Source organism: Choloepus didactylus, chromosome 10 (genome assembly GCF_015220235.1).
Source record: "Choloepus didactylus isolate mChoDid1 chromosome 10, mChoDid1.pri, whole genome shotgun sequence".
Classification (NCBI taxonomy): domain Eukaryota; kingdom Metazoa; phylum Chordata; class Mammalia; order Pilosa; family Megalonychidae; genus Choloepus; species Choloepus didactylus.
Genome location: NC_051316.1, coordinates 131,119,671 through 131,146,981, shown reverse-complemented (window position 1 = coordinate 131,146,981; position 27,311 = coordinate 131,119,671). Strand labels below are relative to the sequence as shown.

At 54.5% G+C, this 27,311-nt stretch overlaps 3 protein-coding genes across 5 annotated transcripts in view; all 3 read right to left on the bottom strand.

The window, feature by feature from the left end:
- Positions 1 to 6,408, bottom strand: part of RABL6 (RAB, member RAS oncogene family like 6) — a 37,181-nt gene extending 30,773 nt beyond the window's left edge. Inside the window, exon 1 of the mRNA XM_037796922.1 lies at positions 5,992 to 6,408. Coding sequence (XP_037652850.1) covers positions 5,992 to 6,121 — 130 coding nt within the window. The 5' untranslated portion in view covers positions 6,122 to 6,408. The remainder of the gene's footprint in view (positions 1 to 5,991) is intronic.
- Positions 6,409 to 6,815: 407 nt separating this feature from the next.
- Positions 6,816 to 20,504, bottom strand: CCDC183 (coiled-coil domain containing 183). Its single transcript, XM_037797795.1, has 14 exons — positions 20,435 to 20,504; positions 19,888 to 20,009; positions 19,375 to 19,452; positions 19,014 to 19,181; positions 18,803 to 18,907; positions 16,773 to 16,895; positions 15,015 to 15,140; positions 14,874 to 14,928; positions 14,386 to 14,486; positions 7,854 to 8,014; positions 7,490 to 7,658; positions 7,285 to 7,395; positions 7,094 to 7,190; positions 6,816 to 6,959 (listed from the first exon to the last, which is right to left on the bottom strand). Exons 1-14 carry the CDS (start codon positions 20,502 to 20,504, stop codon positions 6,844 to 6,846), a joined length of 1,602 nt encoding a protein of 533 aa, XP_037653723.1. The 3' UTR covers positions 6,816 to 6,843.
- Positions 20,505 to 23,478: 2,974 nt separating this feature from the next.
- Positions 23,479 to 25,472, bottom strand: TMEM141 (transmembrane protein 141). 3 transcript variants are annotated; one of them, XM_037797658.1, is made up of 5 exons: positions 25,172 to 25,350; positions 24,894 to 24,960; positions 24,663 to 24,746; positions 24,201 to 24,308; positions 23,479 to 23,778 (listed from the first exon to the last, which is right to left on the bottom strand). In XM_037797658.1, the coding sequence occupies exons 1-5, from the start codon at positions 25,223 to 25,225 to the stop codon at positions 23,765 to 23,767; spliced, it is 327 nt and encodes a 108-aa protein (XP_037653586.1). In that variant the 5' UTR covers positions 25,226 to 25,350; the 3' UTR covers positions 23,479 to 23,764. The 3 variants fall into 3 exon arrangements, with proteins under 3 accessions (XP_037653586.1, XP_037653587.1, XP_037653585.1); XM_037797659.1 differs by having other exon boundaries at positions 23,756 to 23,778; positions 24,607 to 24,746; positions 25,223 to 25,472; XM_037797657.1 differs by having other exon boundaries at positions 23,756 to 23,778; positions 24,607 to 24,746; positions 25,172 to 25,424.
- Between the last annotated feature and the right edge of the window lie 1,839 nt (positions 25,473 to 27,311).

The following is a 27,311-nucleotide window of genomic DNA, read 5'->3' as shown; positions in this document are numbered from 1 at the left end:
AGAGCCTAGGGAGTCAGAGTCAGATCAGGGATCTGCTGAATCTGCTGGCTCCCTCGTGCTGTTCTGCTTCTTGTGGATATTCGGACTTTTTACCGGCAGCTCATGTTTCTTGGAATTTGATCTGTGAGATCTCTTTGAGGCATGGGCTGAAATTGCATTCAACAGGGCATATTTCGTATCTGCTAATGCCACCTGCCTGGAACACTACCAACCTGGGAACTCTTTAAATAAATTCTCCATTGGAGATCGTTTGGACCACACAGACAATGTTGAGGGTAAACCCACTTGCAGGTCAATTTTTGCTTAGAAACACTAGGGAAGATTTCCCTCTCCACCCAGCACTGAGTCAAGACAGGCACGTGTCCTTTCTGTCTCCTGCATGCTGGCTTGGTTTCTGGTTTCCTCTGATCATGTTGACGGCATGGCTGGAATTCCCAGCTGCACACAGGGATCTCTTATTAGACATCCCCTTCTTGACTGGGCTCTAGGATCCTCCGTGTCCTACCCCCACCCATACCAAAGCCATTCGAATGGCAGCTCACGCTCCTTAGGGTCCGGCAGATACCCTCTGGGAGACAGGCGGCTTTGGAGCTTGCGTCCCTCTCAGCATCCTACTTCCACTTTGTTTTTGGTCCCAGTGGATTTCTCACTTTCATGTCAGCTCAGCCATGCATTTATTCTTCCACCACCCCGAAGTCTTTATTTTGAGAAATTTCAAATGTTCAGAAAACACGCAGGGGTAGTGAGGTGAACAGCTGTACAGTCTTCACTCAAATTCACCAACTGAGTGATGTACTGATGTTGTCCTAAATGTTTTATTTAACTTTTTAAGTCATTTGTAGAGGAAGGGCTGTTCAGGTTCCCTAGTTTATCATACTGCTAGAAACAGAAGCTGCCTATTATTTAAAAAGCCATTTTTAGCCCACCATCCTGTTTCTTACGCATAAAAGCATTCTGATTTAAGAGAAAATGCATATCTCCGCACTTTCTCCTCTAAAGAGGAACTTATATTTTCCCCCCATATACTTTTATTTTCCTTATCTTATTGTGTTGGCTAGGGCTTCAGTATACTGATGAAAAGCTCAGTGAAAGCAGGGAATCCTTTTCTTGTTCTGTATTTCAAAAGGAATGCTTATGTTTCGTTATTGACTCATACGTAAGTTCCCTTCTATTCCTAGTTTGCTAAGAAGTTTTGTTTTTGCTTTTCAAAATCACTGAGTGTTGAATTATGTCAGATTTGTTTTATGCACCTACAAAGACTATGATAAAGTTTTTTTCTCCTTTACCTGTTGGTAAGTCACATAAATATATTTTTTGTTAAATAATCTTTGCATTCCTGGGATAGTCCTACTCGGTCCCAATGTAATTTGTTCTTCTCACTTGTTAATATTTTAATAATTTGCTGGATTCAATTTGCCAATCTTTTATCAGGTTTTTACATCGGTGCTCACAGATGAGCTGGGGCTAAGCCTTCCCTTTCCTATACTGTCCTTCTGATTCGGGATCAAGGGTTCCTAATCCTGCTGCACCAGCTGGGCAGCTTTCCTACCTTCTGCATTATCTGAATCACTTTGATACTCTGTTCTCTGAATGACTGATGGAAGTCACCTGAGATGTATTTAGATTTTGTATTTCTTACTGAGTCATAAAATTGTTAAAATACAAGTTATATTTTTCCAGGACATTGTCCATTCTATCTAACTTTATAATTTATTGGCATAGTTATTCATAACATTTTATATTAAAAACCCTGAATGTGCTATGTACTCTTTCTCACTCATATTTATTTGTTTCATTTTTTATCACTCTTCCCCGGTTTGTCTACTTTATTAGTCATTTACACACACACACACCCATATGTTTTGTTGAACACAAATGATTCTCTGAACCTCAGAATCTGGTTCAAATAAGCTGAATGAAGGATCTACCTGGCTGACCTTTTATTAGGGTGCACCCAAGAAGTTGCTGAGAGAAGCCTTTTGCTTAAGAAGCATGCCATTTTACCACGACAACGCTATCTTCAAGCTTTTTCTTTCATTCTAAGTAAAGATACAAAGCAGAAAACACATGGCTCTACTAAAGTACCCATGCCCCATTTTTACCCTTTGATCGAATATTAATTCCTTTATATTCCCACATGCTTCCTGCAGAATACAGAATCATTTTCCCATATTTTCATACCAAAGAGTATGAATTATCTCAGATGCAAATGATGTGATGATCTCTGTAGGAGACAGTTTAAATACTGACTACGTCCTTCCACTGAGCCACCATCATCTCTGGTGTTCTAGTTTGCTAATGCTGCGGAATGCGAAACACCAGAGACGGATTGGCCTTTTTAAAAAGGGGGTTTACTTGGCTACACGGTTACAGTCTTAAGGCCATAAAGTGTCCAAGGTAACACATCGGCAATCGGGTACCTTCACTGGAGGATGGCCAATGGCATCCGGAAAACCTCTGTTAGCTGGGAAGGCACATGGCTGGCGTCTGCTTCAAAGTTCTGGTTTCAAAATGGCTTTCTCCCAGGACATTCCTCTCTAGCAAGCTTGCTCTTCTTCAAAACATCACTCACAGCTGCACTCCGTTCAGTCTCTTTGAGTCAGCATGTTTTATATGGCTCCACTGATCAAGGCCCACCCTGAATGGGTGGGGTCACACCTCCATAGGAGTATCCCACCGAAGTCACCACCCACAGCTGGGTGGGGCACATTCCAAGCAAATCTAACCAGCACCAAAACGTCTGTCCCACAAGACCACAAAGATAATGACATTTGGGGGACACAATACATTCAAACCGGCACATCTTGCAAGGATGGGTACACGGCCATCCAGTCTGCGGATGGCCACTGGCCTCCCTGCTCCTGGCAGCCCATTCTAAACCCGGCAGTCAGGGTTAGCCAGGCCATGGACTCTCCAGCCTAGAGCTCTTCAAAGGTGTCCCATTTCACTAAGAGCAAAAGTCAAAGCCCGCAGCACAGCCTCACCTGTGGCTGCTCCTGTGCTGCTCTCCCGACCTCCCTCTCCTCCGACAATGCCTCTTTCTCATGGGCACACCTTCTTGCGCTCCCTCTGTCCTGGACACACTTTCACCAGATACCTAAACTGCTCCCGCCCGTGTGTCCTTCCCATCTCTGCTCTCACCTTCTCAATGAGGCCTGCTCTGGTCCTTTATTTAAAATCGCCACCCAACCTCCATCCCATGCCACTTGCAAGCCCCCTTAACTTGCCCTGTTTTCTGTAGCACTTAATGCTTCATATACACTGTAAATTTTATTTATTTTCTCTGTTTACTGCTTATTGTCTGTCTTCCACCCCCCACTAGAATGTAAGCTTCACAAGGACAGAGATTTTGGGCTGTTTTTTTCCCTCATGAATACTCCAATATTTGATGAATGAATAAACATTAGAGAAGAAAAAGCCATAAAGAAAAACACAGCAGATCACTTCCAGTGAAGGCCTGGGCATTTGCAAATCGGCCCATTGGGGCAAGTCAAACAATTTGCTAAACACAGCTGCTTATTTCCTAAAGGAAAACCCATTTTACCCTGAAATCAACCTTTCAGAAAGCTCTTTGGTGAGGAAGTTTATCGCCTGCTTTTAAATGACAGCACTGAGCTCTAACTGGAAAGGACCAGTTGTCCGGGTGTCCTGTGTGCGGTCGCTCTTTCAAGTTCCATTATAATATTTTCCCTCATTTTGGAAGCTGTCCTCCCTCAGAACTTCTCCACCAAACACAGCTGACAAACTGTACAACTGCAGTAGAAAGGGACAGACCAAGTCAGGTAACATTCTTTCTTCAGTTTACGTGCAAATGACTTCCAAATTGGGAATCTGTTCCTATGCCTCATTCAGGCTTTGCTTCTAAATGTCAAGGGGGCCCCTGTACTCCATGCACTTGTGAGCCGGATCACTCCTCACTGCCACACAAACTGAAAGAAAGTGACTTACCCAACCGGGAGCATAATGTTTTGTAAGAGACAAATAACTAATTCCTTTGGAAATCATCAGCAGTTAACGGCAGCTCTTAACCTCTAAGAATCCTGAATCTGTAATTATCATAGTGCTGGTTTGTTCTGTTAAGTAAGATATTTGGGAAAATAAATACTAGAAACTTTCCCTTCTATTGACTAATGAAAAACATAAAGTTTCAAAATTGTTTATTACTCAATTGTGGGGCCAAAACCCCTCCAAACTGTAATTTAGGTGCAAATCCAAATTTCTCCCAGTCCCACCACCCTTCATTCGGTGCTGGGAGATCCTAACCTGTCCCAGCCACTCAGGATCTGGCCCGCTCCTCTGGCACAACTCCACTGCCCCATGGCCAGTGGGTGTCCCCACCAGGAGTGCTTCCCAGAAGGCCAACAGCTGCCAGGTCCAATTTCCAAGACTGAGACTTAGTTTAAAGTAATACTAAAAGGAAGAAAATTAAATAAAATAGGGGATCCAAAATGTAGACTGTAAAGATTTCATATAAATGAGTATTTTGACTGAATATTCTCTTCTCCAAATATGAAAGAAATCTCTACAAAACTCGTAAGTATAATACACCTAAAACGAGCTCTCTTTTAAACCTGCACAAAAACCTTTCTAATCAGTTTCTTAATATCCTACATTATCACTAAAACACATCATTGTGGAAACTGTAAGACTACTCCTAAAGTCAGCAAATGAGGGAAAAGTCCAAAATCACTTAGCAATGTAAGGAAAATACTTGAGAGAAAAACAATTTCAAAGCAGAGAACATAAAAGCCTTTACTAACACTAGAAAAGAGCAAGGAAAAATGGAAAAACTCAGAAGAGGTCAACAGAATGGTCAGTGTCTGGAAGCTATACAATTTACATAATTTATAACAGACAGATGGAAACGACCTCCTTCTCTGTGCATCTGTAAGCTCCTCCTTCCCAAAGGAAAAGAGATGTCTCCTACAATAACAAGTAAGTCTCAGCCTTCTGGAGCTTTTCTAAATATATCCTTACAAATGCTTCTTCTGAAAAAGGCAAGAACGTGTGGCGCAGCTGATAATCTGTCTTCAAACAATACGAAGGCAACAAAGAAACACCCCATAACTCAAACTACCAGTTAGTGGGGCTCCTGGTGATCATACGGTTCACTGACCCTGAACCCCAACACCCTTTCCACAGTGAGACAGCCAAGTGCCACAGACCGAAGAGTTGTTCTCTCGCATTATGTAATAAACCCGCTTAGGGTACCCAGGGCCCCACAGAACGCCATCAAGGAGCTCCTGCCGTTCCTGAAAGCTCCTTCGACGAATTTTACTGTTTAAAACTAAACCAGCGGATTCTCTATCATACAAGTATTTTTCAGGAACGACCCACGCCGGGAAACGAGGGACGCCCACCTGCCGGCCCGCTCTGGTCCTCGAGGACCTCCGTTTCCCGCGCGGCGCCACCTCCCGTCCCTAAAATACGAGTTTATTCCAGTGGCGCCCTCAGAACGAAGTCTGGCAGAGTAAAGAGTCAGTAAACCTTGAAAGCAAACAAGGCCTGCCAACAATCGCCCTGCAAATCCCCGCGGCACCATGCAGGCTCCATTACCTACCACCGCGGGGCATGAACGAGGGCTTCCCTACACTTCCTTCGGCCGGGGGCGGGCCACCCAAGGCAGGGACAGCCCTTCCACGTTTTCTACAAAGTGGAAGTCACCGCGACTCCCGGTCCTTCCAGCTGGCTTCGCGGGACGCAGCGCAACTCCCTCGCCTCCCTGAAACACTTTCTGCTACACATGCACGTACTTATTTTGATAGCAACTTCTGAGCGCCCCGCGACCGCCTGCAAAACAGCGTCTACAAAGCAGATGGCTCAGAAGGCCGGCCGTGGGGAAGCTTCACCCGCTCAACGCCGGGGCAGCTGCCGTGCGCTCGCCCTGCCCCTCCGACACCGTCCCGGTGTTTCGGAACCTCGCCTTGGGCGCTGTGGGCAGGGGAGCCAAACGGGCGCGGGTGGGGATCAGGGCCCAGGCCCCGCACTCACTGTTGTACTGCACCCCCTTGGCGAAGCGCCGCTGCAGCGCCTGGTTCATGGACTGCAGCCCGGCGGGGATGTTCTTGTCGCGGACCGGAGCCTGCTCCGACCCCACCAGCTTCTTCAGGGCGGAAAACATTTTCCCGCTGGGAAGTCCGAGCCCGGGCGCGGCCGGTGAGCTCAGCGGCGGCGGCGGCAGGGCGGCGGGGCGCGCACCATGTCCCGCGGCCCGTGGGCCGGGCACGGGCCTTCCCCGAGGCCGGAGCCTCGGTCCCGGCGGCCCAGGGCGGCGAGAGCGCCTGGGACGGCGCCTGCCTTGGGCGGCGGCTCCGGGGCCTCAGGCGCGGCTGCTCCGCTCCGGCTCCCGCGGCCTCCAACGCGGCCACTCTCGGTCTGTCAACGCCGCCATTTTGGCGCCGGCCTGACGGGGCGCGAGGACGCGGCGGCTACGGGGCGCCGCGAGGGACACGGGCGTGAGGCGGCGCGCGTGCGCACGGCGGCGCGCATGTGCAGGATGAGACCATAGGCTGGCCCCGGCGCCCAGGACGTCAGCCGTCCCCTAGGTACAGCACGCCGCTCGCAGCCCAACGTCTGCGCCCGGGGCTTCCAATCAAAGTGGATCCCCAACCGCATCTCAACTCTGGCCCCCAGCTCAGGCCCGGAGCCCCAGACTCACACCAGACACCCCACTCTTCCGCAGAACTTCCCAACGATGTCCCCAAGCTCCCACTGTTGCCCTCTCATTTTCTCCGAGACCCCCGTCTCACCCCCAGTGACCCCATCGTCACTCCTGGAAAAATGTTTATTTGTGTAATAAAGACCTGGCGGGGGGTGGGGGTGAGGTGGGCAGGGGAGGACGGGCTACTTCTTCTTCTTGGCGCCCTTGAGCTTGCCTTCTATCAGCCGCTGGCCCTGCCTCTTGATCTCTGCCCGCGAAGGGACGTAGCTGTGGTCCACGTCGGCGAACTGGAAGGTTTCTAGAGAGGAGGGGGCGGCGCCCTGCAGCCCCTCCCCACGCGGTGCACCCGCCCGCCTCCCCCCGCTGCCTGCACAGGAGCAGGGGCCTGTCCCTGCTGGGCAGGACGCGGGCCGACCCCGCCAGGGGCTGTACCTATCATATCCTCCTCCAGGTCCTCAAAGCTGATCCTGGTGTTGTGCTTCTCCTTCAGAGTCGAGGACTCCAGGATGTCCCTCACCTTCGTGCTGACCTGCAGGGCAGAGCTCCCTTCAGCTTTGCAGGCTCTGGCCGGCCGCCAGCTCTGCGGGGTCACGGTTGGTCTGGGCGGCCCCACCCGGGGCTACCTCCTCCGTCCGGGACAGTGTCTGCACCCTGCCGATCAGGTGCATGAGCTTCCCCTCACAGTAGGCCAGCTTGCTGTTCACGTCGAGGGTGCTGGTGGGCGCCGCTTCCTTCTGCAGGCGGAGAGGACCCTCTAATCTCCCCTCGGCCGGGTCCACGGCCCTCTGGACTGTGGCCAGCCCCACCCTGGCGGGACCTGGGCCATACCTGGGCCGTGGGCCCCGGGATGCCCACCAGGCGGATGTAGAGGTTGTCGATGCCCGTCTGGATGCTCAGCAGCAGCTTCTGGCTCTTGGCCATGTTGCTGTGCGCCAGCTGGAGCCTTTCTTCCTCCTCTTTCAGCGTGTCCTTCATTTTTTTCTCGATGGATTTGAAGCTGTTGAGGATGGTGGGGATGGAGGGAGCCAGCAGCGAGGGTGGCACAGACCCAAGGGACCATGGAGGGCAAAGCGGCTGCGGCTGTGCTAAATTCAGGTGCGCAAGACTGCAGATGTGGGCAGGTGGGGCCCCCGGCGGGGCCTGGACAGCACATCCCCCAGCCGGGTCCCTGCCCAGAGTGGCTCCCGCGTACCTGACAGAGCCAGGCGTCTGGTGGAACTTGAGCACTGCCTCCTCCAGCTCCAGCTTCTTCATCAGGCTCTCCAGCTGCTTCCGCCGCTCCTCGCAGTCCTCCATCTGCAGCTCCAGGTTCTCCTCTGTGTTCCTCTGAGCCAGGAAGTGGCCAGCGATGTCCTGACCGGGCCAGTGGAGAAAAAAGCAGTTGTGAACCAGAAGTCAGGCCCCCCAGAACCAGTTTCTTTTGGGTCCCTCCCAGTGGCTTATGCAGGTCGCAGGCCCCAGGAACGAGGCCCAAGACGTGAGGAGGCTACCCCTGGGAGATGTTCAGTCACTCTGAGTCATTTGTCTGAGGGCGGGCAAACTCATTTCATGGTCAGGAGTGGGGTTCAAGTCTTAAAAATAAATCCAGATAAGATACAGGATTCAGTCAAAGGGGAAGACTCCAACCTCATCCCATATACAAAAAGTAAAATGGATCAAGGACATAAATGTAAGAGCTAAAACCACAAAACTCTTAGTGGAAAACAGGAAAATCTTTATGATCTTGGATTTGGCAGTGGTTTCTTACATATAACAGCAAAAGCACAAGCAGTGAAAAAAAAATAGATAAATTAGACTTTATCAAAGTTAAAAACTCTGTACATCAATGGACATTATCAAGAAAGTGAAAAGACAACCTACAGAATGGGAGAAAATAGAGGCCAATCATGTATCTGATAAGTGTCTAGTATCCAGAATGTATAAAGAACAATCCAAAAAAAGGACAACCCAGTTAAAAAATGAGCAATGGACCTGAATAGACATTTCTCCAAAGAAGATATACAAATGGCCAATAAGCACATGAAAAGATGCTCAACATCATTCATCACTGGGAAAATGCAAATCAAAACCACAATGAGATCCCACCTCAAACCCAGTAGAATGGCTGTTCTCTAAGGAACAAATGCTGGGGAGGATGTGGAGAAATTGAACACTCGTACATTGTTGATGGGAGTGTAAAATGATGCAGCCACCGTGGAGTACAGTTTAGCAGTTCCTAAGAAAGTCAAATTTGAGAGATCTCAATCAAGATGGTGGAATGAGAAACTTTAGGGCTCAGAGCCCCATAGAAGCGTTGAACAACCATCAAGAACTGGCAGAAACATCTTTCTCAAAGCTCCAGAAGATAAAGGACTGAAGTAACAGGGTGAGTGCTGAATCAAGATACAGGCTACTGAAAAGTGGTAGGCTGTCCTGGTGCCCAGGCTGGCCTCTCCCCCACCAATCACTGGCTTGGCATGCAGCCAGCTGGGCTCCCAGTATGGGTTCCTGGTCCTGGTTCCAGAAGGAGCAGAGTAACCCTCCGCAAATACTGGGTGCATGTGTGTCTGGCCCAACCAATCTGGTGGTGGCCTGAGGGACTTGCCATCTCAGAACTTGCCCTGGGTGCAGAAGGTGGCTCACTGAGCTCTCCTGTAGAATGCCATGGGGAGCAGTCAAGTCACGCTGCCTGGGACAAGGGATTGCTGGCTGTGGGTATACGGCACAGTGCCTTGGACTATAAATAGTGGGAAGAGGGGACATTCATATCTGTGAAAATGGGGGAACTCCTAGGGCCATGCGCACGTGCCCAAGAAAATAAACTTGTGCAGAAAGGACCAGGGAGGCCCCTATGCTTTGGCCTGGAGCTATTCTCTAAACTCATTATTTGGATAAACTCTGAAGGAAAGCACTAGGTCAGGTCAATGCAAAGACTGGTGTGCTGGTTTGAATCTGTTATGCACCCCATAAAAAGCCATGTTCTTTAATGCAGTCTTGGGAGGGCAAAGCTACTGTGGATGGGACCTCTTGATTAGGTTGCTTTCATGGAGGTGTGGCCCACTCACCTGAGGGTGGGAACTTTTGATTAGGTCATTTCCATGGAGGTGTGACCCTGCCCATTCAGGTTGGGTCTTGATTAGTTTACTGGAGTCCTTAAGAAAGCTAAGAGCTGACACAGACCCAGACACTTGGAGATGCAGACAGAGAGATGTTTGGAGATGCTAAGCTAAGAGATGAAGCTCAGAGTTTGCCCCAGAGAAGCTAAGAGAGGAACCCCAGAAGCTTAGAGAGAAAGCCATAGGAATCAGCAGCTGAAAGCAATGCAACCCCGGAGCAAAGGACCAGCAGACGCTCAGAGACACTTGGAGAGAAAACACCCAGAGACATTTTGGAGAAAGTCATTTTGAAATCAGAGCCCGGGAGAGAAGGACCAGCAGATGTTGCCATGGGCCTTCCCATGTGACAGAGGAACCCCAGATGCCATCAACCTTTCTTCAGTGAAGGTATCCTCTTGTTGATGCCTTAAGTTTCGACACTTTTATGGCCTTAGAACTGTAAATTTGGGAACTAATCATCCCCCATTGTAAAAGCCAATCCACATCTGGTATTTTGCATTCTGACAGCCTTAGCAAACCAGAATAACTGGGGACGGTGTTTTCTTTTTTCCCTTTTTTTTTCTTTTTTAATTTCTTTTGGTGGCTCCTGGTGCTCAAGGAAAGTTCTGTCATAACACTAGCTGGATACAAGCTTGAGGCACAGATGCCTCAGAGCCTAAATTCCAGTGATAACACCTTAAAATATCAAATGTCCAGGTTTCAACAGAAGGCCACATGACATGAAAGAAACAGGAAGTGATGGCCCAGACAAAGGAGAAAAGAAAAGCATTAGAAGCTACCAATGAGGAGGATCAGACCTGGGATATATGAGTCAAAGACTTTTAAAAAATGGTCCTAAATATGCCCCAAAGAACTAAATGAAAACATGATCAAAGAACTAAACGAAATCAAGAAAATGACAGATTAACACAAAAAGACTATCAATAAAGATGGAAATTATGAAAAGGAACCAAACAGAGTTGAAGACCACAGCAACAGAAATTTAAAATTCCCTAGAGGGGTTCAACAGCAGATTGGAGCTGGCAGAAGAAAGAATCAGGGAACTTGAAGATGAGACAATTGAAATCACCCAGTCTAAGGAGCAGAAAGAAGAAAGAATGAAGAAAAGTGAACAGATCCTGAGGAACCTGTGGGACACCATCAAGCACACCAATATATGCACTGTGGGAGTCCCAGAAGGCGAAGAGAGAGAGAAAGGGGCAGAGAGAATACCCAAAGAAATAATGGCTGAAAACTTCCCAAATTTCATGAAAGAATGTATACACCTCTAAGATGCTCAACAAACTCCAAACAGGATAAACCCAAATAGACCCATACGGTGGCATATTATAATCAGACTGTTGAATGCTGTTGTGGGTTTGGCTATATTATGTCCCCCAGAGAAAGCCATATTCTTTGATTCAATCTTGTGTGGCAGACATATTAGTGTTGATTAAGTTGGAACCTTTGGATTAGGTTGTTTCCGTGGAGATGTGACCCACCCAACTGTAGGTGATAACTTTGATTAGATTAGTTCCATGGAGGTTATGGCCCTGCCCATTCAGCATGGGTCTAAATTAAATCACTGGAGTCATATAAAAGCTGACAAACAGAAGGAACTCAATGCAGCTGCAACTTACAGAGACATTTGGAAGATGGCCATTGAAAGCAGAGTTTTGCTGATGCTCTGGAGATACTAGCCCAGAGTTTGCCCCAGAAGCTGACACAGAGACATTCTGAAACACAGCCTGGGAGCAAGCAGATGCCAGCCTCGTGCCTTCCCAGTGAAAGAGGTTTTCCGGATGCCAATGGCCTTTCTCCAGTGAAGGTACCCTGTTGTTGATGTCTTACCTTGGATACTTTATGATCTTAAGACTGTAATTGTGTAACCAAATAAACCCCCTTTATAAAATCCAATCCATTTCTGGTGTTTTGCAAAACGGCTTTAGCAAACTGGAACAAATGCCAAAGAGAAAGAGAATTCTGAAAGCTGCAAGAGAGGAGCAACATGTCACCTACACAGGAACCTCAACAAGATTACGTGCCAATTTATCATCAGAAACCATGGAGGCAAGAAGGCAGTGGGACGACATATTTAAAGTGCTGAAAGTGCGCGCGCGCGCGCGCGCACACACACATAAAAGCCAACTAAGAATTCTATATTTGGCAAAACTGTCTTTCAAAAACAAGGGAGCGATTAAGACATTCCCAGATAAACAAAAGTGGAGGGAGTTCATCACCACTAGATCTATCCTACAAGAAATGCTAAAGAGAATTCTGTGGGTTGAAAGGAAAAGGCAATAGACAATAGACTGAAGCTGCTTGAAGAAATAAAGATCTCCAGTGAGAGTAATGACATGGGTAAATATAAATGCCAAATTCACAGAGTCAGAAACTAGAATACAGGTTACTTAGGGGCAGGGGGGTGGTTGGGAATGGAGTGTTAATTGTAGAATTTCTGTTGGGTTGATGGAAAAGTTTTGGTAATGGAGGATGGTGATGGTAGCACAACATTGTGAATATAATTGACAGCACTGAATTATACATTTGAATGTGGTTAAAAGGGGAAATATGAGGTTGTTCATGTGTTACTAGAATAAAAATGAAAAAAACAAACAAACACAAAAATAGGACCATACAATGCAAACAGTGAACCGTATTGTAACTGATGGACTATGGTTAATAGTACAATTATAAAAATGTTCCTTCATGAGTTGTAACAAATGTACCACACTAATTCAAGGGGTTAATAACAGGGTGGCAGATGGCAACTCTGTTCTTCATGTACAGTTTTTTTGTAAACATACAACTTCTTTATTGACAAAAATACATAAGTGCCGGTACGATTGCATTTTTGGTTTGTAACTTCACTTTTTATTTCTTCCAGGAACCGAAAGGCAAATGCATAAAATGTAATGATAAATCAGTGGCTTTAGACGCATGATGTATAGACATGCAATCTGTAACAAGAACATAAAGGTGGGGGGACAGAGGGGCATAGAAACATAGTTTGTGTGTACCAGTGAAGTTAAGTTGGTATCAAAGCAAATGAAATTGTTATATATTTAAACCCCGTGGTAATGACAAAGAAAATATCAGATAATATCCAAGCTCATAGAGGCAGAAATTGAGTACAGGTCTCCAGGGGCAGGGGCAGAGAGAATGGGGAGCTCATGCATAATGGGTGTAGGATTTCTGTTTGGGGAGGTGGGAAAGGTTTAGTAACGGAAGGTGGGGGGCGGGTGCCACAATATTGTGATTAATCCCATTGAAGGGTGCGCTTGGGAGGGGGTGAGATGGGAAAGTTTATGTTGTAAGTATGTTCCCACAACTGAAAAAAAAAGAGGAGCAACTAAAGAGATAATGACAAACGCAAAAGATGTCCCTGGATGGGATCTGGCAAGAGGGGATTAAAGGCTCAGAGGGACATTATTGGGACATGTCAAAAAGTTGGAATAGACCATAAGCTTTATATCAATGTTATATTTCTTGAACTTGGTAACTGCACTTAAGGGGGTTGCATGAGGGGATATTCTCATTCTTAGGAAGTGCACATGGCAGTTTTAAGTGTTCAAGGAGCATGATGCACACAACCTACACTCAAGTGTTCAGAAAACGGGTTGATAGACACAAACGGGTAGAAAGAATACAAGCAAATGTTAAAATTGGTGGGTCTGGGTGTCGGGGGCAGGGGTACGTGGGAGTTCTCTGTATGGGGCTTGTATTATCTTTGTAACTGTCTTGCAAGTTAGATCAAAATAAAAAGTTGAAAAAAAAAAAAAGAGCAAACTAAATCAAACCAAACCAAACCAAAGTACAAAACCATTAAACCAGCAATTCTACTCTTAGTTATGTACCCAAAAAACTGAAAACAGGGACTGGAACAGATCCTTGTCCACCAGTGCTCACCACAGCATCATTCACAGAGGCGGAAAGGTGGAAGGGCCCAAGTGTCCGCCAGGAGAGGAACGGATAAACAAAATGTAGTCTATCCACACAACGGAAAATTATTCAGCCATAAAAAAGGAACAAAGTTCTTGTACTTGCTACAACATGGATGGACCTTGAAAACATGCTGAGTGAAAATTAGCCAGACACAAAAGGACAAATATTGGATGATTCCACTTAAATGGAATACTTAGAATAAGCAAATCCGTAGAAACAGAGAGTCGATCACAGCTCACCAGGGGTGTAAGGACGGAGGTGGGAATAGGGCCTTTTTGCTCAATGGGAGCAGATTCTCTGTTCAGGGTAATGAAAAGGTTTTGGTAAGGGATGGTGGTGATTGTAGTTCAAGATGAATGTAATTCATGCCACTGCATTCTACACTTAAAATGGGTTACATATGTTGCCCCATAACATTAAAAAAAAAAAATCAAAAAGGTGGGTGGGGCAGCTGGAGAGGCGGCTGCTCCTTGTTTCTGCCGGTGGAGACAGGGCCAGGGCTGGCGTAAAGCCAAGTATTTGGCTGGTGTTTGGATCCTGGTATTCGGGCAGGTGCTGTGTGGCCCCTGGACGTGACAGCTGTGTCCTGGGAGGGCCCCCGACGCTGGGAGCAGCAGGGGCGGCCCTGCAGGTCCCGGGGGGCTGGCCGAGGGGGCGCAGCTTGCCGCCCTTCCGCCCCGTCCAGGGAGAGCCCGGGGGCCTTACCCAGAGGTGGGAGCACCGCACGGCGGTCTTGACTCGCTCCACCAGGGCCGTCACAGCCGTCTGGTACTCGATGTCAGCCTTGGAGGCCTCCGTCCTCCTCGCTGGGCAGAGCGGAGAGGAGCCGCCGTCAGCGCGGGCAGGCCTGGGAGCTGCGTCCGAGGCCACCCGGCGGCTCTGCGCGCGCCCAGCACCCCCGGGGAAGCGCGAGGAGCAGCCTGGAGCCGCGGGGCTTCGGGACGCTCGGCGGAGGGGCCTGGGGGAGTGGGGGGACCCGGCCCCGGGGTGCCAGGGGGCGGCAGCTCCGAGAGCATCTTCCGGGCGAGAAGCCCCGAGGCGCCGCCCCACTCGGCCCGAGCCCGACGCGGGTCCGCGGCGCTCTAGAGGCGTCGGGGCTGCGCGGCTCTCGGCCTCGACGGGGCGGTCCCGGAGCGGCCGCGCTCGCCTGGCTCCGGCAACTCCCGGCACCCGGGGCGGGGCGGCCCGCGCACCTTTCATGCTCTCCTGGGTCATGAGGTTGGAGGGGAAATCCAAGTCCCGCCGGCCCTGCCGGGAGGAGGGGAGGGTGAGCGGCGCCCTCGCCGGGGAGCTGCCCGCCGCCCCCACGCCCCTTGCGGCCGCCCCGCACCCACTCGCCGGTACTTTTCGCTCGTCTCCTTGGTGTGGATCCTGTCGATGAGCTTCTTCTGCTGGTTGAGCCGGTTCTCCCGGGCCCGCCGCTCCTGGATGAAAGTCGCCTCCGCTTGCTTCATGTTCATCTGGGGATGGAGGGAGTGGGTGTCTACCTCCCCAAGGGGGCCAGGGGGCTCCCATGGTGCCGAAGCCTGCAGTCAGCGTCCAGGCCTCCCCCGGCTAGGGTGGGGCATGGCACCCGCAGCCCACCTTGGCACCAGCCTCCACTGTCCTGGGGATGAGCCCTGCCTCCCTGGAGGGTAAGCCTTCTCTGGGGTCACAGGTCAGGCCACCTGCCCTTGCCCTGCGCTTCTTTGCCCTGAGTCACCCCAGCTTCAGGGACCCCCGACTCCCTCAGGCTTTACTGATTTCCCTCCCTGGCGGGCTCGTCGCAGACCTGGGCTCACCACAGACCCCAGACCCCAGACCCCTGCATCCAGCCGTCCCCTTGCCAGCTCCACCTTGGGGCCCAAAGGCCCGATTCAGTGTGTCTAAGACCAAACTTGGGGAACAGCTCCAGGGTCCATGGATGGGTGAAAGGCTAAACCAAATGCGGCAGACACCCACGGTGCCATATGCAGCCACGAAAGGGAGTGAAGTTCTTGTACGTGCTACGGCATGGGTGAGTCTTGACAACATGCAAAGTGAAAATGAGCCGGACGCAAAAGGACAAATACCGCACGATTCCACTTAAAAGGGGTACCTAGAGTAAGCAAATGCATAGAGATAGAAAGTAGATTACGGGTCACCAGCGGCCAGGGGTGGGGGAACAGGGAATGGCTGCTTAATGGGTATAGGGTTTCCATCTGGAGAGACGAAACTGTCTTAGTGATAGATGGTGGTGATGGTGGCCCAACAGTGTAAGAGCAATTCATGCCACTGAGTTGTACACCTAAAAATGGTTGAAATGGCAAATTTTATGTTATATATTTATAACCACAGTTAAAAAACAAACAAACAAACAAAAAATACAAAAAACCAAAAACAAAACCAGAAGACAAACTCCTTGTCTTCTCCCAAAGCTGTTGTCCTCCATGGCCCCATTCCTGGGGTCTCAGTCCACATTGGTCCCCACTCCTGTGTCCCCTCCCTCACCTCTTGTCCAGTCCATCGACCCACCCCGTCATGGTCCCCTCTTAAGGAGGCCCAGCCCTGGCTGCTGCTGGCCACCTGCCTCCCCTGGCCCCAGCCTGTACCCCACTCCTGTGGCCTCGGGGCCTTTGACCTCACTGCTCTCCTGGGGCACCCCCTCCACCCCGGCCCTTCGGCCTGTCTATTCCTTCAGCTCCCTGCTCCAGCATGGCTTCTGTGGAAAGCCCCCCCGGATCCCTGGTGGGGGCAGCTCCCCAGGCCGGGCCTGCCCACCCAGAGGCTGCTGGATGAGGGGCTGCCCCCCAACTTCCCACTCTGTGAGGATGGGATGGGCCTGCCTTGGTCACTGCCACATCCCCAGAGCCTTGCAGGGGCTTTGGCACCAAGTTGGTGGCTGTGCAACCCCTGGTCAGGCCAGGCTGGTCCTCTCCACGCATCTCGGCCTCTTGGCTGCCATGCCCAGCGGGCTGCTCTATCCAGGGCAGAGCAGAGCAGGCCGCCGGGCTGGGGTTGGCTTTCCTCCAGGGCGAGCGGGTACTGTGAGCATGGGGGTGGCCACTGGTCCCGGGCCGCCAGGCCCAAGAGCACCCTGGAGGGCCTCCCCCGGCACTGGGACCACTGCGCACCTTGACCTCGTCAGTAATCATCATCGCGTCTTGGGACATGACCGTCATATCCGACAGCTCCAAGCAGTAGTCAACCACATGGTTCTGCAGCTTGTCCAGCTGAATAGGGTATTCTGCCAGCTCCTGCAGTGGGAGGGCACGGGTGGGTGGGTGCAGAGCGTGTCACCCAGGGCCCCCTGCATCTCGAATGCTGCCCCCTCCGTGCCTGCTGCCCTGGCCCCTCCCTGGCTCTCTCGTGCAGTGATGGAGCCTGGTCTGTGCTCTGGCCTGGGAGGGGCCCACTGGACTCCCCTGCCCAGGGGCCAGACAGCCCAGAGGCACTTCCTAAGTGGCTGTGTTGCAATTTCCCTGTGTAGAAAGCGAACTCTGAATCCTGGGTGTGCTTGGGAGCAGCTGCTGTGCAAGGTGGAAGAGCTCGAGGCAGGCCTGACATCAGATGTGCTCAAGACCAACCACAACCTGACCAGCTGTGTGACCGTGGGAGGGTTACTTAACCTCTCTGAGCACCCCTGTCTGTAAAAGATGATATTTGTGCTGGTTTCTATATATTATATCCCCCAGAAAAAGCCATGTTCTTTGATGCAATCTTGTGGGGGCAGATTAATTAATCTTTTTGATTAGGGTGTTTCCATGGAGATGTGACTCAATCAACTATGGGTGAGACCTTTGATAGAATAATTTCCATGGAGGTGTTACCCTATCCATTCAGGGTGGGTCTTAATTGAATCACTAGAGTCCTATAAAAGTGTTCACAGACAGAAGGAGCTGCTGCAGCTGAGACAGACACTTTGAGGATGTCTGTTGAAAGCTGACATTTTGGAGAACGCCATTTTGAAATGCAACCTGGGAGCAAGGAGATGCTAGCCATGTGCCTTCTCAGCTAACAGAGGTTTTCTGGATGCCGTTGGCCACCCTCCAGTGAAGGTGCCCTACTGTGGATGCCTTACTTTGGACACCTTATGGACTTAAGACTGTGCCTTTGTAACCAAATAAACCCCCTTTAAAAAAGCCAATCCATTTCTGGTGTTTTGCAAAACAACAGCATTAGCAAACTGGAACACTATTGTTCAGACGGTTGTCAGGATGAAATGAGCACAGGACCAGGCTTTGCAATGTCCAATAAACCTTAGCTGTTGGTATTTTGTTAATAACTATACATGTAGACTCTGGTTCCTTTTTTTAAAAAAAAATATGGATGACCCTGGGAGTTACGGAAAAACAGAAGTGTGTTTGTTCTACCATGACAGACAAAGGGTCCTGCTGAGGGCTGGGTGCCCGGTGTGGCAGGAGGGCAAGTGGGATGGCAGACTGGGCGCCAGGTGAGAGGACCAGCTAGGGGCAGAGCTGGGGTGCTGCCCAGCTCTGGGGGGCCACAGGATGGCAGAGAGGGGGGAAGGTGTGTGACCTTAACGAGGGGATGGGGGAGAGCTGTGGTGCCCCACCCACCTGCCCACAGCCTCCTCCTAAAGCACATTTTCACCAGGTCACCTGCCCCAAGCACCCTCCTCCGGGGCTCCCCTTGGAGGGGCCTCCTGCCTACCTCTCCAGGCCCTTGCCCCCATCCCCGCCCTCACCCACCCTGGACCCCCCCCCCATCTCTCCTGGCTCCAGCCTGAGGGATGCCTTTGCTGGGCACCAGAGGGGTAGAGCACCCCTTCAAGGTAGGGGCTCGGCCTCGGGGGCCAGGATCTGCTCCCCATGCCCCGCTGCCTCCCCAGGGAGCACCGATCAGGAGAGGAGCTGCAGCTGGGTCTCTAGGCAGCGACCCAAAGGGCTGCGACGCCGCCTGGAACACAGGGCATTTGGGTTCTGGCGGCCCAGACGATGGAGACTAAGGGGAAAGTGAGAACAACACGAGACTGCACACACGCTAGAGTCCCAACCTTTCCCACACATCCCAGCTCTTAAAAAGTGCTGTCCGCAGACGCTGGCGCCCTTCTCTGGGGCACAAGGCAGGGGCTCCGAACCGGGGCCATCCCACCCGCGGGCTCCGGGGCACTTGGGGCGGGCGAGGGGGGCGAGGGGCTCACTTTCTTCAGGTAGTCCAGCAGGTTCGCGTACAGCAGGCGGATATTCTGGCTCGTGGTGATCTTGATCGTCGTCTTTTCGATGCTGTTCTCCAGCTGGCGGATGACCTGGGGGCGGACCGAGGGCGCATGGCGAGGGGCTCTCTTCCCGGGGTGGGGGGGTCTCTCTTCCCGGGGTCGCCCTCACCCAGCCCCGCCCGCCCCCGCGCGCCACCTGCCGCAGCCGCAGCTCCTCCTTGGTGGCGTCGGGCTGGCCCAGCAGGCCGGCGAGCTCCAGCTGCAGGCTCTCCAGCTTCTCCCCGCGCCGCCGCACCAGGTGGATCAGCGCGTTGTGCACCTTAACGCGGTCGAAGACATACTTGCGCAGTCTCTCCCGCGCCTCCTGCGGCGGGGAAGGCACGGCCGGCGCGTGGGTGGGCGCTAGGGCGCCGCGGGGCCAGCCCGGGGAGGGTGCTGGGCCGCGGGACGGGATCCCCCAGGGACCCTGAGGCCGGTGCTGCGCCCCAGGCCCGCCGTGCGTATCGGGGCAGGTGCCCTGGCCGGGGCTGGGGGACACGGAGCTGCGGCCGCGTTACCTCCATGGTGCTGCGGCCGTGCGCCAGCCTCACGGGCACGTCCATCCCGCAGGCCTTGCAGATGGTCCACTGGTCCAGCTGCGGAGCGGCGGCGGCTGAGCGGGCGTGGGCCCCTCTGCGTCCCCCCAGCCGCCCGGGCCCTCCCGGCGTCCTCCCCAGGGCCTGTTCTGCCTTTTGCCAGCTCAGCAGCAAAACCCCGGTTCCCAGGGGCGCGGGGCACGGCCGCTACAGGAGCCCAGTCCCGCCGTCCCGGAGAGGATGTGAGCAAGGTCTGCAGAGAAGGGCTCAGGCCCTCTGGGCCGGCTCAGGGATGCTGAGCCCTCTGGGGTGGGGGTGGGGAATCTGCGGGGTCTCTCCCGGCTCCAGGCAGGTTGGGGTCAGAGCAGGAAAGGGAGAGGGGGCCTCCCTCCACCACTGGGCGTGTGTGTGCTCGAGTGTGTGTGTGTGTGGGGGGGGGGGGCTGCTTCAGTGCATGCCTGTGACCCCCCCCCCCCCGGGAGGGGAATGGCGCACCTTCTTGGCCAAAGCCCAGTCTTGGGCACCCCGCCGGATGTTGCTGCGCAGGAGGGCCAGCGTCGCCTTGTTCTGGACCGTCTTTTCCTTCACCGCCTGGATCTGGAGCGCCTGACACTGCTCTGGGGGCAGGTGGAGGGGGCAGGTGGCCAGGCCGTGGGCCGAGGGACATGTGGACACTGCCTCCGCCCCCTGTACCATGCTCCCTCTTTCCCACCCTGCCTTCCGGGACACAGGCCCCACTGCTCAGGTCCTCTCTGGACACTGGCTCGTCCTCTGATTCTTTCCAGTCTGCCGCAGCTGGGCTTCCCTTCCCCCCCCCTCTAGCTTTGGGGTCCACACTACTGTTACAGTCACAAATCTCCATAAAACCCCCCACCCCACACACTTCCCAGCCCCCTCTGCTCGGCACCCTTTGATCCCTCCCCCTGGTGCGGTTTGGGGGTGGACACCAGGTGACCAACTCATCTCTGTATATCCTGGGCTGTCGCAGTTTCAAAATGGAAAGTCCGGCGCCCCGTGCACGCCAGGGCAGCTGGTGACTCACCCTGCAGCCGGGTGGTGGTCTTCAGCTCCTGGATCTGCTCCTCCATGTTGCCTTCCTTCTGCATCTTCATGGTGGCCCTGGGTCCTCTCTGTGCTCTCCGCATGTCCTGACCTCCCAGCTCTGCCTTTCAGCAGAGCTGCCCTGGCCAGTTGTCTGGGAGCTCGGCCCATTGTGACGTGGGCCCAGGTTCTCAACGCCCGGGGAACGCTGGGGTTCCAGGGTCTCCCCGCGCCCCTGCCCCCAGCCCTGCCCAGTCACCCTGGCGCTGGCACCAGCCAGGACGAGCCCTCGTGGCTGCTCTCTGCCCAGGAGCTCTGCCAGGAGGAGACCCCTTTCCCCCCGTGAGGGGGGATGCGTGGTGGCCTGGCCCTGCCCCTTCCGGAGACCGAATCACGTCCCCACAAAGACGGGTTTGAGCCTTAATCCGCTGCTCCCATTTGAAAACAGGACCTTTTGAAGATGTTATCGTCAGCTAAGGGGTGGCCAGGCAGAGTCAGGGTGCTCTGACCCCCTGTAACGGGAGGCTTCAGGAGAGGAAGTTCAGACACAGCCGGTCAGAGAAAGCCACAGGAGGCCAAGGACGTCGCTGTGGGACGGAGGACGGCCACCCCCAGAGCCCCGCTGACTGCGGGAGAAAGTCTGGGTATATTATGTCCCCTAAACACCATTATCTTTGATGCAATCTTGTGGGGGCAGAGGTATTAGTGTTGATTAGGTTGGAGTCCTTTGATTGATTACATGGAGATGTTAATCAACTGTGAGTGAAATGTTTGGATAATTTCCATGGAGGTGTTACGTCGCCCATTCAGGGTGGGTGTTAATTGCATCCCTGGAGTCCTATAAAAGTGTTCACAGACAGAAGGAGGTGCTGCAGCCAAGAGAGACACTTTGAAGAACACACAGGAGCTGAGACAGGAGCTGGAACACAACCTGGGACTAGCAGACGCCAGCCACGTGCCTTCCCACCTAACAGAGCTTTACCGGATGCCACTGGCCTTTCTTCCATGAGGGTACACTTGTGATGATGCCTTCATTTGGACATTTTCATAGCCTTCAGATTGTAACCAAATAAACCCCCTTTATAAAAGCCAATCCATTTCTGGTGTTTTGCAAGACAGCAGCATTAGCAAACCAGAACAGGCTCGTAGCCTCCAAACTGTGAGCCCACAGATCCTGTCTCAGCCCCCAGCTGGGGGGTATTTGCCACAGCAGCGCTGGCAGACTAAGCCTCCGCCAACCGGAGCCCCTCTGCCCTCCCTGTCCCCTCCCACAGCCCCAGGCCCTCTTTCATACACATCCAGACCAAGGCTCCTGAAACTACGCTAATCTCCCTCGCCCCCACCCCCAGTTCTGGCAACAGGCCCTGGGTGCCACAGATCCCAAGACCCCCAGCCTCATCCCTCACTCTTCCTTCTCTTCCTGACTGTTGGGGACTGAATCATGTCCCCTGGCTAAAGGCACGTTCGGCTCCCAGCCCCTGGTCCTGTGGGTGTGGACCCATTTCTATGTAGGACCTTCGAGGATGTTCTTACTTAAGGTGCAAAAGGGGTGGGGAGCCCTCGTCCTGCAGAGCTGACGTCCTCATAAGCAAGGGAGGCAGCACACAGAGAGAAGCCACAAGAAGCGGGAAGAGAGAGGAGAGGACATTGCCATGTGACAGAAAAGCCAAGGAACCTCAAGGATCACCAGCAGCCAGCCCCAGAACACCATAGTTTTCAGGGAGAAAGCCAACGCCTCAGTTTTGGATTTCTCCTAGCTTCAAACCGTGAGTCAGTATGTCCCTGTCATTTAAGACGACCCACCATGTGGCATTCATTTTGGCAGCTGGGGAACTAGACCGCCGACCGTGGTGATGCTGCCTGGAGCCCCCTCTGCTTCCCTGGGGAATCCTGGGTCTTGGGCTCAGATGCCACAGGTTACTCCAAAAGGGGTCTGTTCTCCATCTCTGTGCAGCCCAAGCCTCCCCTAGGGCACTGCACAAAGCCCCGAGTTCATCCCCCGCGTCCCTCCAAGCCTGGGCCCCCCCCCAGGGACCGTGAAGGCCCTGCCGAGGGTGTGGTCCCCTCACTGCCCCCCTTGTTCTCCTTGGGCCCAGCGTGGCACAGCCTGCTAGCTGTTCTCCACTTCTTCCTCAGGTACAGAACCCCCAAATTTTAGTGGGGCCCATGGCTACCCAGAACAAGGCCACATTCCCCAGACCCCCTCACCTTCCACAGGACTTAGCTCTGGGCAATGGCGTGTGAGAAGGGGTGGGTACAAATGCCACCCGCTCCCCTTTCCCCTTTCTGTTGACTGGGAAGAGGGTGTGGTGGCTGCAGCTGGGGCAGCCGTCTTGGGCCATGAGAGGGATGTGGGATCTGCATAAAAGGAGCCCGAGTCCCTGACCTGTCAGCCTTGGCCCACCCACGTGGATTTCCACATGAAAACAAAATAAATCTAGCTTGCTTAATCCATGGTTATTCTGGGCTGTCAGTTTACATCCCTGGAGCCTTGTAGGTACTTGGTAAATAATCTTTTGAATGACTGGCTGGGCCAAGAGGTTCAGGAGCTGAGTGGCGGCTACAGCAGTGTGGACCTGTGTCACTCTGAAGACGACTGTAAAGGATGTGGGGTTTGCCAAGGTTTCGTACACTCTCTGCCTTTTCCTCTTTTGGGGGTGGGGGAGTGGGACAGACCTGCCCACTCAGCTTTGCTTTAATGTGGAGGGAGCTCCAGGAGGCTGGCTCTGCCCTGGAGAGAAGTGACTGAATCTGGCTGGTGAGTTTAGAGATATAAGCAGCGGCTGACCCATGGGGACAGGACAGTGAGTGTCAGGCTGCACAGTCTGCTCTGCTCCACGCCTGGTTTCATGGGGGCAGACCCCCCTGCAGGGAGGCCCTGCGGGTCCAACAGGGCCGGCTTGAGCCGGCAGCAGGGTTCAGAGTTCGGAGCCCCCTGGCCCGCATGTCCTCCAGGATCAGCTGTATTGGTAAGAAAGGCAAGTGGTAACTCAGTCTATCATGTTCTTATTCTTTTGACTTGTTTTTCAATTAGGCTAGAACTCGGGTTGGAAAAGGGGAGCTGTTTATTGGCACACATCTCCCAGCACCAGTTGTCATCTCTGACTTTTGGGGATTCAGGGCCAGAAGAAGTACAGAAGTTTCCCAGGAAAGCTCTTTCCGGTCTGACCTCCTGGGCTGGGCTGGCCGTCTGCACAGGTCTGCAGGACCTGGCCACACGTATCTATGGGACGCTGACAGGGGTTCTGTGGGGTGCAGAGGCCAGCATGAGGCGGGGACCGGCTCGGAGGCTGGGGTCCAGGAGATCTTCTGCAGCTCCTGTGGAGCTCTCCTAGCTGTGCCGATCTGTAAGAGGCAAAGGAGAAAGCTAGAGTCACCCTGACCCAAAAGTCATTTGGAGTCCCCACACCCACTTTGCCATGGCAGAGTGAGGCCTATAGCAAGTAGGAAGCAGAGCCCAGGCCTGGGAGCCGTCCGCTCATTGCTGGTGCAGGGCTTAACAATTTGGGTCCTCTCCTTGGGGGACCCTCACTCTGCACCCCCACCCCTCCATTCCAGGTCCTCTCCCCCACTTCCCCCCGCTTCCGTAGTCTTCCTCCAGCCACTGGAGTTCTCAAAGATCTGTCTGCCTTACCCACTCCTGGCTCCAGCCCCTTTCAGGACTCGTGCTTAGGAGGGGCCATCACCCTGGGGCCCCGTGGCTTGGCGCCTTACACCCCAGGCCCTGGAGACTCAGGCTCTGCTTCCTGCTGCCCTGGCCCTCTCACCTGTGCTCATGTCTTTGGGGAGCTGCCCCGTTTCCAAGAACAGCCAGAGGTTGCTGCATTTCTGGGTCTCCACGCGGGTGACCCCATAGCTGGCCACTGAGCCTGCAACTGAGGGGCAGGTGGACAGTGGGCTGGGGGCTCAGGTTCTCCGCACTCCTTAGACATGCTGCAATGGATTCCATGGGTCCCATCCTTGGAGGCGGTGGCTTCTGTCCCCTTCCCTTGACCAATCCCCTCCCTGGAGCTCTAGAGCAGCTGCAGACTCTGGATCTCCTCAGGGAGCCTGGGCACAGGTGACTTTTTGGCAGTCAGTGTGTGGATATATAAGCGGCCAGGGCTCCCATGACCCAAACCTCAGCCCCTCGATCCTAGGGATGAACCCACCCACCCGAAGAGCCAGAGTCACCTCTGGCACTTGGAGTGCATTTCGGGGGCCCCAGGCACCGACTCTGGAGCACCCACCCACAGCCACCAGCACGTTCCACTTGAAGGGGTACCGGAACTTCCTCTGGAAGAACATCTGCAGGCCGAAGGCCGCCCCTGTGCCTGGGACAGCCAAGTCTCCATCGGCACCTGCACACAGCACCTGCCACCCTACTGCCAGCCCCAGTGCCCCGGCCGGCCCTGCGGGAGTCAGCGTGAGGCAGCAGGGCCAGCCCTCTCCATTCCCCAGGACACCTGGCCCCAGCCCACCTGTGACAAAGGTGAAAATGCCCTTCATGAAGGCCTTCGACTGGCACGCGGCGTATTCCCCGAGTCCCTGGGGAGTGGGCAGGGGTTGGAGGCTCAGTCCGCTCTCCCTGGCCCGTGACCCCTCCTGCCGCCCTTCCGTGGGGCAGGGGACCAGGCGTCGGGTGCAGCCCCGCGCCCACACCCACCCGGGATGCCCTGCCCCCCCGCCCCTCTGCCTGACGCCCCGCCCAGGGCAGCTTCCGAGGCCGGGGGCCCGCGGCCCAGGCCGGCGCTGTCACCGGGTGCTTGGCGGCCACTCCGTCGTCCACCCTGGACAAGCCCAGGTTCACCATGGCGGGCCCGGCGCGGTTGGCGGAAACGCAGGGCCGGGGAGGACCTTGAGCGGGGCGGACATGGAGGGCCTCGGCGGATACGCGAGGCCGGGGGGCGGAGCCGGGCGTAGGGGCGGAGCCACGGAGCCGAGCGTAGGGGGCGGAGCCAGGCGTAGGGGCGGAGCCGGGCTTAAAAACAGAGCCGGGCGTAGGGGCGGAGCCGCGGACCCGAGCGTAGGGGCGGAGCCGGGCGTAGGGGCGGAGCCGGGCGTAGGGGCGGAGCCGGGCGTAGAAGCAGAGCCAGACGTAGGGGCGGAGCCATAGAGCCGAGCGTAGGGGCGGAGCCGAGCGTAGGGGCGGAGCCGATCGTAGGGGCGGAGCCACGGAGCCGGGCGTAGGGGCGGAGCCGGGCGTAGGGGCGGAGCCGGGCGTAGGGGCGGAGCCGGGCGTAGGGGCGGAGCCACGGACCCGAGCGTAGGGGCGGAGCCGCGGACCCGAGCGTAGGGGCGGAGCCGGGCGTAGGGGCGGAGCCGGGAGGAGGGGCGGAGCCGGGAGGAGGGGCGGAGCCGGGTGCGGGATGCGGGGCGAATCTGCGTGAACGCGCTTGGGGCCGAGCGCAGGCTCGGGCGGGGCGGATACGCGGGGCGGGGGCCTGTGGTGAGGCTCCCGGGGCTCACCCTCCGCAATTCCTCGGGGTTCCTCTTCCGAGCTGTGCTGCGAGGGCTGGTGCGTGGAGGCCCTGGCTCCCCGGAGCCTCCGCCCCTCGCCGCCCCCGCCCCGCCGCCTCCCAGACGGCCCTGGCCGAGCTCCCGCTCCCCTCCCTCCGTCCCTCCCTCTGAGCGGAGCGCGCGCATCCCCGCCCCTCTCCAGCAGCCAGGGCCCCCCTTGACTGTGCCTCCGCCCTAGGAATGGGGAGCACCTCCGCGGGGAATCTCTGTCCGGGTCTGTCCCTGCAGTCCCCGGCTCTGTCCCGGGAGGCCCTGCCCGGGGAAGCTCCAGTGAGCATTTGCAGGGGGAAGAAAAGAGCAGGGTATGGGCCTCATTTTTTTCACATCCCGACCTGGACCAGCGCTGACAGCGAGCCATGCCCCCTGGCTCAGCTTACCTGGCCCTGGGCGCCTCCCACCGGCAACGCGCGGCACTGGGCAGCGCAGCTGGGTGGAGACAGCTCCTAGGAGAGCCGGGCCCCAGCCCTGCCGCCCACCTGAGCCGCCTCGATGTCACCTCCCGTCCACCCCAGGAAGTGCCTTGGGGCTGCGTGTGTTTAGGACCCGGGGTCTGGAAGGGGAGGGTGCCCACAGCCCTGCAAGGGAGATGCTGCACCCCTTTGTTCATCTGGTCGTCTGGCCCCCACACCCCCTCAGGGAAGCAGAGTCAGCCAGGAGGAGGCGCTCTGGCTGCCCTGCAATGGCCTCTGACCCATGCTCTGACCGCAGGGACTTCTGAGGCCACCAGTGGGCAGCAGGCTCGATGTCACCATGAGACGTCCAGGAAGAGCCCAAGCCAGGATGTCTCCTGGGGGTGAAGCACTTTGGGGAGGGGTCCGGTCACACCTGGCCTGCAGCATCTGACCAGCACGAGGCACAGGCGGCAGGGTCCCCGGGACCTGGGACCTGGGATGCAAACAAACCAAGACGTGGAGGTCCATGGTCCCCTTCTCCTTCTCCCCATGATCCTTTCTGCACTGGAGCGCAACAAGGGCCTGTCCTCTCGGAGCTGGTGGAATGGCAGCTGGGACAGTTTCTCGGTTGACAGTGCTGCAGTGGAGCCCATGGGTCCCATCCTCGGAGGTGGTGGCTTCTGTCCCCCTCCCTTGACTAGTCCTGTCCCTGGAGCTCTGGACGTCACAGCAGCTGCAGACTCTGGATCTGCTCCAGCTCCCCCCCGCCCCGCCAAGTCCATCTCCTGTCGTCATCCATCCTGTCCTTCCCAGCCTGGGGACTCAGCGCTCATTCAGGCCTCCCTGCCCATAGTCCAAGGGAAGGCCTTGTGGGGGTAGATTTTATTTTATTTGACATATATATATGCAAAGCTTTTTAAAATATCGATGTAGAACTTCCATACAATAAGAATGCACTGTTTCTGGTTATTTATGAATTTTGACACA